Source organism: Amblyomma maculatum, chromosome 4 (genome assembly GCF_055883805.1).
Source record: "Amblyomma maculatum isolate TAMU_Amacu chromosome 4, ASM5588380v1, whole genome shotgun sequence".
Classification (NCBI taxonomy): domain Eukaryota; kingdom Metazoa; phylum Arthropoda; class Arachnida; order Ixodida; family Ixodidae; genus Amblyomma; species Amblyomma maculatum.
The window spans coordinates 192,971,488-192,983,606 of NC_139347.1; the positions used below are offsets into that span (position 1 = coordinate 192,971,488).

At 44.8% G+C, this 12,119-nt stretch overlaps 2 protein-coding genes across 6 annotated transcripts in view; both read right to left on the reverse strand.

Annotated features, from left to right (window-relative positions):
* Positions 1 to 3,487, reverse strand: part of LOC146193920 (nucleosome assembly protein 1-like 1) — a 40,344-nt gene extending 36,857 nt beyond the window's left edge. For 4 of the 5 annotated variants that reach the window (XR_014706877.1, XR_014706878.1, XM_084602870.1 and 1 more), the window contains exons 1-3: positions 3,362 to 3,487; positions 2,461 to 2,491; positions 864 to 958 (exon numbers count right to left, since the gene is read on the reverse strand). Coding sequence is in view for 3 of the 5 variants with exons in the window: in XM_084602870.1 (XP_084458996.1) it covers positions 864 to 958; positions 2,461 to 2,477 (112 nt within the window). In the remaining 2 variants the exon portion in view is untranslated. The other variant, XM_084602871.1, reaches the window with a different exon arrangement.
* A 1,114-nt stretch (positions 3,488 to 4,601) lies between these two features.
* The window catches only part of OstDelta (oligosaccharide transferase delta subunit), a 51,873-nt gene continuing 44,355 nt past the window's right edge, over positions 4,602 to 12,119 (reverse strand). The window contains exon 18 of the mRNA XM_084602873.1: positions 4,602 to 4,994. The gene's annotated coding sequence lies outside the window, so the exon portion shown is untranslated. The remainder of the gene's footprint in view (positions 4,995 to 12,119) is intronic.

Consider the following 12,119-nt stretch of genomic DNA (forward strand, 5'->3'; position numbering starts at 1 on the left):
TGGGAAAGGCACGGATGCGGCAACCATGTCAACGCAGTGCCATCGCACAGAAAGAATCGACGGCGCAATGCCCTCAGCGCGGGGGTGGCAACGGAGCAACAAATGGAGAACCGGTTTGAGCCGGTAGAGCAGGCGCCTGACTTTCCAGATTGGCCGACGCAGATCACGTGGATGCATCAAAGCGACGCGGGCGGCGCCACTTTCTCTTTCGTCACCGAGCGCGCTTTTTCGTTTTCATTTTTCAAAGCGCTTTTTCTTTTTTTACTTTATTTTACCCGCCAAGGAGCGCCGGGGGACGCTTTGTGCGCTCTGTGTTTGCGTCGTGTCAGGGGAACACTAAGTGCGCGAAATTCGCCTGCCGCGGGTTCGCAGTCGAGCGAAGCCGCGCCAAACACCGCCGGCTCTGTCAACTACGGGGACCGGACAGCTTCGCGTTCGCTCTAACCGAGTTTTGAGGCGACAACAGTTTGTTCTATGTGAAACACTGTGCCATTGCCCCAATATATAGTTTGACGGTTGCACCGCCCTCGTTCATACTAAGCGAGCGTTCGTTATATCTGCGGCTGTTATAAGTGGGCTGGACTGTATAAAAGCAGGCAGCAGGCAAAACCACCCATGGGGTACTGTGGCCTGCTACACGCACAAGACAAGTAGCATCAAGACTGCAGCACACAACCTGTTCAACAGTAGCAAATGCAGTTGGCACGCCATGAAAACATAGCACGGCTAAACCAAGGCAACAAAATGTCAATCATTCATCCCTGCCCTCAGATTTGTATGTAGGCAAAAGAAATTCAGCTAGGCCAGGCAAGCCATGCCCAGCATGATGCAAACTCAGATGAAAGTGGTCTGTCAGCTCTTACCTGTCTGTGATGCAGAGAGCTCGCCTCCTTTTTTCTTTTCACTCTCCTCCACATCCTCAATCTCTGCTTCAGCTCCCTCACCAGCTTCCAGTTCCCTACAGGAGGAGAGGAGTCAATTAATTATCACATGGAACCAACTGTGGTTTGTGCCACAGCAAATGGCAACTAGCAGACTTCAATCTATCTTGGGCGGTTTTTCCCTTGACCAATCACAATTGCATACAGCGAGCAAGATTTACTCAAGAGCTAAGACTGACCTACTTATGCATAACATCTTGGCCAGGGCTACACTTGGCAACAATCCAGTATGGTGTGTAGTGCCCCATGCATTCTAGGTGTGAGATACACGTGGCTATAACTAAAAACAAGGCTTAACCAACAAAGGTGTAGTTAGTAACGTTTGTGACCACAGTTTGTATGAAAGCTTTTTCTGGCAATGCTTTCATATGAATTGCAACAAGCATGCAAAAAACAAAAAACTGCAGTTTACAGTTGCACCAACCGGTCTCTTATGTAAAAGCTTAACTCTCCAAACTGTGGGATGCATGCAATGGCTAGAAAAGAATTCTGCTTTTAACTTAATCATTAAATTCAGCAATCCATTCTCACTCATCTACCATGCATAAGCAGCAAATCCCACCCTTGACCGTAACGGAATTAGACCATTACAGATCAGTCAAATCTACAGAGCTTACAAAGGCAGGATCCTTCTGCAGTTTGCTTGAACCTAGCGCAACCAATACCAGTCTATGGTGCCAAAAAGGAGTACAACGTTCACAAGCAAATTCCAACAACCTTGTAAGGCATCACCACCACCTAGTAATTTTGCTAAATGTAAAGCCTCTGCCAGCAGAACATGACACCACTGCTCGTTTCACAACAGCTAACAACCAAATGAGCACAATGTTAATTGGAAAATAGGCAGCAATGCTAAACACGATGTACTCTTTGTTCTCATGTTACAGGCCAACAGAAAAGCTGTTCAACCTGACACGGCATCAGAGTGGCACTGAGCTCTCATGGCATATTAAGACCTCCAAGAGTATCACATTCTGCGCTGAAATTCCACCAGTTTGAACAGCAGCAGAAATTTGAAGTCTAGTTTCAAATTGGATAATGAAAATGCAGCGCCTTAAGCTAGGCAAACACACGGAAACATCAAATTCCTCTAGTCACCAAATGTCCCATAATAAAAATTAAGTGTACGACGACTGTTGATGCCCTATTATACAACCAGAGAGGCTATAGTGCAAATATTTAAGGTACTATTTAGTCCGAAAGCTCGGTTCTTCGAAAAAGCCAATAATTCACAAGCCAAACGCGCTCCCCTACCCCTACCTTTCGTCTCCCCTTACAGCTCACATAAAGCAAGAAAACAAAACGGATGTCCTCGTGAGCGGCATTGAGCTCAGGTTGCCCCGAGAAAAAGGCGTGTCGCACTCGCGGCTCGAAAGGTAGCCGACATAAAAGAAAGGGTCCAGTGGTCAGACGGGGCACAGAGCCGGCCCCACAAAGAAGCCCTCCCCAATAAAAGGCAGTCAGCATCTTGCTCTTTATTCCGTCGCCCCGCGTCGTGAACGAGGGTCTGTGAACTCACCGAGCAGGCTCTGCCATCGTGAAAATAAGTTCTGCAAAAAAGCAAACAGAAAGAAGAGAATGATGCGCCGGACAAGGCAAAGAAGCCCGCGGCTCACGAGGAAGCTGTGCGCAAATTCCGTCTCGTACTTGTCCCAAAGAACGCAGTAGCATTAATCGCGCTCCGGTGACGTAACCTGACACAGCGGCCAAGAACCGCCTGCCGCGACAACGCACGGCCCGCTAGTGCTGAAAGCGGGAAACAGTGAAAAAGATTCCACGCAAGTAGCTCTAAGTCCTTGTCACTACTTACGAGAGTTCGGAAGAAAAAAAAAAACTAGTCGTTGCGGCCGATAAGAAAAGCAGCGCGTTTGTCAGACGTTGGAAGACGCGCCTACAACGTAACTCCACGTGGTGGAAAGTAGAGGCGGCGGCCAAATTTGAGGCCTTTTGCTGTTATGAGGAAGAGGAGCGGACCTCTCGAGTAAACTTCTTAAAATCAGTTCAAGGGGCGATTCACACACACAAGCCGGTCACAACGGCCGACGAATGAGATGCACTGGCGAGTCGAAGTTGGGCATATGATTTAGCGACAATCGGCATTTCATTAAATTTCTAGTAGCTAAAACGCGGCGCCAGCCTTTCTAAACTTTCTCACGCGTCCAAAATGAAAGTACCAGGCAGACATCGAGAGAAAAAGTACAACTGCAGCAAAAAAGACCCCACGAGACGCGGAGAGGCATTTGCTTTGTAGTGCGATTTAGCGCGCTAAGTTAGGGTTCGCTCCATTGAAACTCGCTGACCTTACAAATTCGCGCAAGATGCTAGTTGTGGTAAAAAACGGTAGGTCAGGCAATGAAATCACTATCCTGGCACAGGTGACGCGGTAAATCGAAACGGAGAAGACGTATTGAGCAACTTACACGGTCGGCGCAGAGACCACAAAAGACGGCCTCCCTCGTCGAGATTAAAAGGAGACCACGAGGCGGCAATGGCGGTATTTAACTATCCGGCGATTGGACGCCGTTCAACAAAACGTCACTTGAGAGAAAATAATTCTGTACAGTCTTAGTGCGTAAAATGAACAGTAAATTTTAAAGCATAATATTTTATCGAGCCAAAATTTGATGAGTAATTATGACCGAACAGAGGGAGCACGAGTGTGAAGCAATCACGTGATGTTAATCCAGTTGACCAGTTGCAATGCTAGTTGCGGTTTCAGTCTGCTCTGAAATGCGCAATGCGTATTGAGCGTGACTAGCTTCATAATTACCCCCCCCCCCCCCCCCCCCCTTTTTTTTTTTTTTTAAATAAGGCAGTCGTCGTCCAGCGTAACACGTGGACTCTTTACGTGCGGCACGTCCCGCCGATGCTACATTTCAGCAACGTTTATGATTTATGTCAAACTGCACTTAGTTTCACTTTGAAAAACGTCGGCTCCTCTTACCGTGACGAGAATTCTAACTGAGGAGTGTTTTTATATTTTGAACACGATCTAGTTTGTTAGCCACCGTTCACTTGGATGCACTTCGACGATCAGGCGATTGCCATGCGCTTGCCGCCAAGCGCGTGTGCTTCGCGAGAGTAGGCATAAGACAATGACTCTGATTGGTAGAAACGCCGGAACTGGGTGTTGCCAATACGAAACCGGAAGTGGTGGCCACATTATATTCCGGGGTTTCCACCAATCAGATTACTCGAGGTTTGTGAGATAGCGGCACTACAGTTCACTATAACGACGCAAACTCGGAATACGGGCCCTGGTAGCGAGATGTAGCTTGTACCGCACATCTGCTCGTTCATGCAACATGCGCCCCACTGAACTTTCCTTGCATTGCCGACTGGTTTCACGTTAGAAACTTCCTGTGTATATTATTTGTGGACTTCACTGGGCATCCCTTGTGTGCGTGCAGAAAGACTATAAAGCTGGATTCAGAAAATTCAACTTAGAAAATTCCAGCAATTTCCAGTAATGGGACAATTCACTGGCTCCAGGAAATGCTAGCTGTTTATTAGAAATTACTGGGATGATGCCAAAGCAGGCTAAATGAAACAAAAATGAGGTAAAGGTCTGTCAAACTCATTACCGTGCTATTTGCCCTTCCTAGTTATTTATTTAGCCAGTACCACGACCGGCAGAATAACACACACCAAGGTCAAAGCTCGCAGCATCTGAGAAGTTTTTATTACAGGTCTTGAACATGCCAGACAAAGAAGTGAATGTATAAGGAACAGAACAACCAAACGTTTACTGCGCAAGCTGCAGACACACTGACATGTAAAAAAAAACAACAAAACAATTGCACTCCATTCACAGAGCACAAAAACCTCTGTACTATACAAAAAAAAAAAAAAAAAAAAGAAGGGTGCAGCCATACATCTATGAAACAGACCTGTGGAATGAAAATGTCCTCGCACACGTCACATGCACCTCTGTAGTCCCCACAAGTGCACAGTCCATGGCACTTTTAAGTTTAAGGTATGTAAAGGGGAAGAAAAAAAAAGGAATGAAGTCTTCCTTGTCCCTTGTCTATGTTGGCTTCCCATAAAGAACACCTGCAAAGAGAACATACAAAACACAAAAGATGATTAACAAAGCAGCACTCAATGCAAGTAATTATGGCTGTATTGCCGGAAAAGTATCTATGTGATTTTGTTACACAGCAGTCTCTTTCACGGGACGTATAGCAAGGCAAACAGATAACCAATGGCCTCTCAGGGCAGCAGACTGAATATCAAGAAAGAAAAACTCAGTGGAGGCAAGAATGAATCTGGTGGGATGATGAAACCTGGAAGTGGATGGGGTGGCTGCAGATGGACAACTACAGCTAACTCAGAATGGTTTGGTTAAAGGGCCACTGTCCAGGGAAGGACCTTTTAAGCAAAGGAGCCCAGTGTTTCGATCAGGTACCGGAGACAGTCTGTGCAAAATTATGCTACAGTGACACACGCGCCACACAGCAACGAAAATACAAATCAAAGCTCTCTCATCTTCTCCTTTGGAAAGCCAGCTTCCCCGTTCCCAGCGCTGGCCCGCTGAGCCACAGCTATGACGTATTTGTCGAATACGACATCCATTGGTCCGTCGTCTTGCTGTCTGAGGGTGAAGGATGGGTGTCTATCGCTCGCTGCGCGCTTCGGCGCGCTTCCTCGCCAGTTTTTTTTTTTTTTTTCGCGCACGCAGAGTGCCACGCCCCACCTCCCGCCAAACGCGGAGGAAGGGGAATTTGCCTTGCGGAGGCTAGACGACTGGGCAGGAGAGTGAAAAACCTTTGCGAGGGAACGGGAGGTGAGAAACACGACAGAATCGGGTGATTGTGGTGGCTGTAACTGCGTTATTACTCTTTAAAAAAAAAATTTGCAGCCTTGCATTCTGGGGGCGAAGTTTCACAGTCACCGGGGAAGAAAATATTTTTGACTAGAGGGTGGACAGTGGGCCTTTAATAAGGTTTAACGTTCCAAAGTGACTTGGGCTATGAGGCGCCATAGCGTAGGGCTTCGATTTTGACCACCTCAGGTTCTTTAACATGCACTGACATCACATGGGTCAGTGACGTCACCTTCACTGAAAAAAAGCTTGTGCGTCCAGGATTCGATCCTGCATCCTTGGGTGCAGCCGTTGAATGCCCTAACCACTGCGCCACCGGAGCAGGTTGGCCAGCGGTGAAGACGACTCTATTTTTCAGCATTTTCAAAACTTGCTGGGTACAGAATTAAGCTATTCGAGACCAACGCCAATGATACATAAAATTTTGAATTTATAGCAAAACGGGCGAGTTGGTGAAACATAGTGAAGGGAAAACACCGCGAAAGACAGACACGAGCAGAAGAACCACAGGACGAGCGCTGACTCGCAGCTGACAGTTTATTCGATGAAAGCAACACAATTTATGGAGAGAGTAGGCAGTCTATGGAAAATATAGGCAGGAATATGGTTCTGTGGTTGATTTCCTATATTCAAACAACTTGGGGCTGTTGACAGCTGATAATGAAGGGTGTTTCGTAGTCCTTCTGAAAACAATGTTTTCTTCGAAGGTGGAAAGCTGTGCAGAACTTTGTCCCAGTTTTGAGAAAACCAGGAAGGGTAAAAGCAGAGCTCTGCACTTGCTGGAAGGTTTCAATTTGAAATGGCTTAAAGAAGGTGTTATTAAGGCGAAAGGCCTCAGTTTAAAAGTATTCACAGCAAAGTCACACAAAGGAGGCAGTTTTGAGCTGTTGTGACAGAGTAGTACTTGGCAATATCAGGGGTGCAAGCAGGCTTGAGCATTTTGGAGCAGCTTTGGGAGCAGTAATAATGTAAATTTTGGAGCAGCTTTGGAGCAATGAAACAAGCATTTTGGAGAATTTGAATTATGTTTTGGAGCAGGTTTCTAAGGTCAAATGCCTTTGATAATTGCAATTTTCTCTTTCTGAAATACAAAATCTTCAATCTGACTCTTTTTTTATGCAAGGTCTATGACTTTTCAACTTCGCATCCACCTCTGACAAGACAAACGGCCAACAACTTGGAATAGATTATCAGCAAAAGGAAAGCTTGCTGGTGCGCTTCATAACTGAACACCTAGTCTGACCTAAAACATTTGCCTATTTTGACTTTATAGATTGAAATGTCGAGTCTACCACATCGATACGCTCTAGAAGCGATACTAATTTGGAGCTCAAATTAATGGGCACAAAATTTCCGCTCTCTATGTTGTGCATATTCTTTCTGATCCTATGCCTGTGCTGATAAATTCCTGAGCACTGGTCAGTGGTGCATTCAGAAAATATAGATGGCATTGAAGGGCAGGTAGCCTTTTCATCCTTCAGCATTTTCACTTCCCTGCCTCCTGCAGATAGTTCTATCATTCTTTGCTTGAGCAATGCTGGGGCTCATTTTTAACATCTTAGCGATAGGCCCTGTATGGCTTTCCAACACTCTTGAGAAGCTTCCTAGTCACACCTTTGCCATACCAACACATAATGCTTCAAGTATGGCTCTGCCTGCCATAGGCCTGACAAGCTTGTCACTGACAAAGAGGCTCAATGGTGAAGTGCCTGCTTGTTCTCACAGCATAGCCATTAGAATAACTCGCGCAGTTTTTGCAGTCGGACAAGTTTCTTAACAGCTCACAGTAGTAGTTGCGCTATCTGCTTCGATTGCTGCTCTTGCTTCTCTCTTCACCGAAAAAGGCTGATCGGAGGTGCCATGTCCCATGCACAGTGCATTTTTTTTCGCAATTAATTCCCTTCAGTCGCCTGTGGCTCATACTAAATTTACTTGCAAATAAATATTTATTATACTTCATGCTTCCCTCCCTTACAAAATTTTTATTTGCATTAAGCCCAGCGAAAGATGCATTATATCTTTTCCACCGGTGCTGTGACTTTGTTTCTGTGCTCTGCTAATTTGATGGCAGAACACTGAGGCAGCCAGTTTGGAGCAGTTTTGGAGCAATATTGCATTTTGGAGCAGAATGGAGCAGTTTGGAGCACAATGGTTGCAGAAATATTTGGCTCCCTTGGCTATTACTGACCCATTCAGAGTTCAGAACTCTAAGGGTGTTGTAAATTTTCTCAAGCATGAGAACCCAGGGTTGTGTGCGGTCTTCAGTGTAAACGTTATCGATTTGTACTATTCTCTCCCGCACAACGAACTGATGAGTGCTATTTCAAAATGTGTAACATTTAATAATGATGAACAACAGTTTATTAGAGGCTGTGGTATTTCTGTAGCTAGCTTCCTTGAGCTGCTCTCTTTTTACTTGAAGGCTACGTTCGTTGAATGGGAGGGAAAACTGTATACCCAAAAAACAGGTGTTCGCATTGGATCTAGAATAGCGCCAGTTCTAAGAGATATATATTTTTGTTGATCGTGGCATTCCAGAAATCATGCTGGGAATGGTGCCACACATTTTTTATTATCTCGATGACTTTTCAATTTTTGTTAAAAAACCTCTGGTGTCTGTGTTATCAAAATCTTTTAACCATATGGTAATCAAGAGCTTCAACGAACAAATTGGAAGACTCAAGGCATCTGGATATTTGGATGACGTTACGTTATTGGGCTATTACCAAAAAGCTTAAAGATTTCAGCTTTGGTGCCTAGTCCAGAAAAAAGGAAGGAAAGAACAAACTTATGTACACTGCCTATCAGGCAATCTTAAAAATGTGGCAAAAAGGTATGACATAGGGATTGCTTTTTATGCACCCAAGAAACTTAAACAGGTTTGCACTGTTTCTGAAAAATATGGCTGAGCAACTAAAAGAGTCTGGAATACCCCCTGGCGTTAAGCAAGAAACAATGTATGTGCCATGCCCTGAAGAGGGGGTTTATAAAATACCAATGTCATGCGGACAAGCATACATTGGGCAGATGGGGTGGCGCATTAATACATGTTTGAAAAAGCATGCAAATAACTTGGACGCTAACAAATTTACTAACGTCCTTGACCATGTCCGCTACTCCAAATCCTGTTTTCCTTCCTTGCACTCTTGTGAAGCACCCGCCCTTCTTAACACGGGATTATGAAGCCTACCACATGAGGAAAGAAACGAGGTTGTGCATTAGCAAGCATTAGCTACATGATAGTGAGGTTGCATGCATTGATTCTACATACCAACAAATGCTTTTGTTTTGTCCATTTCTTGATAGGTTGGCCACCTTTGCCATAAATTGTGTTGCTTTCATCAAATAAACTGTCAGCAGTAGGTCAGCGCTTGTCCTGTGGTCATTCTGTCTTTGCCTTTTGCGCCATTTGCCCTTCACAATGGATGGTTTTTTGTGTTTCAAAATGTCCCAGTCTGGCTGGAATTGTTCTGACCATAAACCAGTAGTGCTACACCTGTTCACTAGCAGCAGAAATGGCCATACTATCTATTGAACTATCTATCTACCAACTCGACCTATCTGGAATCCTCTGTAAGTGCCATAGAAAGGATAATTCCTCATACAGTGTGGAGAGATTTCCATAGGATGATGACTTATGCTGGTACTGTTGGACATGGCAAGTGGAAAAAAAAAACCTGAAACCATAGGCAGAAAATGAAGTAATTAACTGCTTTCAATACATAGATGATTTCCCACTATGCTTCCCTGACGAACAAGAAGGTAAGGTGGGTACAAAGTATACAAACTTTCCAAGGTGTGTTTGCCAAAAACAAATTTACACACAAACTGCTTCCATGTCCAGTAACAGTGAATGCTCACTAATTCAAACCTTAATTCAAAATGTACAACTCGGTCAGGCCAAGCTCCTAGCAGTATGAGCATAAAAAAGCCTGTTAATTCAAATGTGAGCTGGTTCTGCCACAGATAATGTGCTGCCATGTCTGGGCGGCCTGGAACTCGGCACATGGCTAAAGAAACTTCCCCATGGCAGGGCAGCATAGTTAAGAGGCTGCATTGCCTCCAAAATGGGGAGGGAAGGTTAAGTCAGGCAAGACCATGAAAGCATGGGTATAAACCGGCGCCATGACTGGTACAGCGACCAGAGGGCAGGTATCGGCGGCTACAGAGGCAACTGCCTGCTTTGTTTCGCAAGGCCTTCGAGACTTACAACTAAATGGTCGTTAATTCGACCCCCATTACTTTAGAAATATGGCTAGATGCTCCTTAATTCTATCCCCCGCTAATTCGGGAATAGTATGGCTAAGTCTTACTGCGGCTGCGGTACCAGTCAATACCCATGCAAGGCCATGGTGTCAGACAGGTGCTGTGGATTTTGCACTGCTGAGGCTGCGTCCAGGTACGTTGGAACTGTAAGTTATAGTCCAAAAAGCACTCCTCAAACCTGAACTGCTGCCTTCGTGCCTCAAGCGTGCGCAACAGTAAGTGAGAGGAAACACAGGTTGCCTCATCTACTACTTAGTTTCAGTTTTGCTTTTCTGAGTTTCACACCATTCACGTTACCCCCACATGCATTATCCAGCTAACCGATCGCAGTTGCACGGGCTTTCAAATGATCATTGGCGGTAATCGGCGCTTTCCACGCTTCCATTCGCCTGGCTCTCCTGCTGCTCCAAAAATGTGCGCTCATCATGTGCCGTTCAGCGTGTCATGCAGTGAAGCCTCATACGTGATGCAGGGAGCACCGCCACCACCCCATCGTGCTGTGAAGGATGCCGGGGAGGCCCTTTCCATTTTCAGCCAGTTTTGCCTTGGCTCTCCCGGCAGTGTGCACGCAATAAAACATTGACAGGAACAAGCTGTTCTTACCTAAAAAGCTGGCAGGCGACTGTCGCCTGTTTTTTTGCCAAATACATTTACAGTTATGCAAATGGTTCTTACCAGTTTTTTTTTTTAGGGGATATTCAACAATTCAAACTGAATAATTCAAACTCTTTTTCCAGCACCATAAGGCTTGAATTAACAAACTTTTGCTGCATTAGATTCTTTGTCAGTGAAATCAGGGATCAAAGAATGCATTCTGCACAGTCAGAAGTAAAGAAAAATTACTGCCCTGTAACATGGATTCGGGCACTCCAAGGTCTTAAGAAGGTCTGCTTATTTTTGCGTGCTCCAGGCCACTGAAAAGCTCGGTAAACGCATGGCTGAAAAGAGCCTCAATACCCAAACCTACGAGCTAAAGGAAAGTGGTATCCGGACAGCTTAGTGACATAAGTAGATGTCAAAGGAATAAACCAGTAACGTCCCAGACAAGGAGGAGCTTTCTTAGAGAAAGGAGAGGCCCATTTTACTACGATACATCCACAAGACCTTGCACAGACTGCAGAAGGTTGTGAGCAGACACAGCATAGCAACCGTCTCCTTTTTCCCAACAAACTGGCGGGACTTTGTTAAAAATAAACACAAAGACAACACAGAACCACAACCCACAAAAAGAGATTGCGCATAAAATAGGAATTGTTAACAGTGACAAGTAGGGGGCACGGGCAGATGCACATTATTTTTTTTTTTACTTTTGGCCTGCCTCACCATAATATATGTGATAAGTAGGGCCTCTTTGAAGCGGCCGGTGGCACATTAAGATAGGATAAAAGATAACAATTACCAATATGAAACAATGGCTGCATAAGTAACAAATTAAATAAAAAAAAGAAAGCAACAGCCACAAAGTTCAACCTTTCAAACTTACACATTATCAGTGAACATTTCGATGACCCACATGGTTTGAAAAAAAAATACAAAAAACTCATCTTGAACTATTTAACCCTCCACAATCAATCATACAGTGTCCATTTCATTTTACAAACTGCAGCTGAAAATCTCAAACCACTCAATATTTTTTTTTCAATCAACACTCAGATGTGAATACATTACACACAAAAAAAGAAAATATCACCTGCAGTGTAGTATTGAGTGTGTTGTGTTCCTCCCAAACCAACGTGATACAACGTTTAGGGACTGTTAAATACTGAAAACTGAGAACAAAGAATATTCCCCAGGGGTGTCAAATGATGTTATAGAATGTAGAATACAGCGTGAATTCCTTTTTCAAGCTTTTTCAAGGTCTGCTCGAAAGCAGAGCAGAGTGGCCTTTGGGCAGAGTGCCTATAGTACGACTGTAAAGAAAGTGGTGCAGATTGTTGAGGCAGACAGGTCGCTGAACAAGCTGATAGGAGCAACGGAAAGGAACAGGACTGGGCAGCTTGACATGGTGATCATGGCAGTTGCTGCTGCATATTGGAAGCCCAGCTTCACTCGATTGTGGGGTGCGAATCTGAAGCATTGCCTTTAAA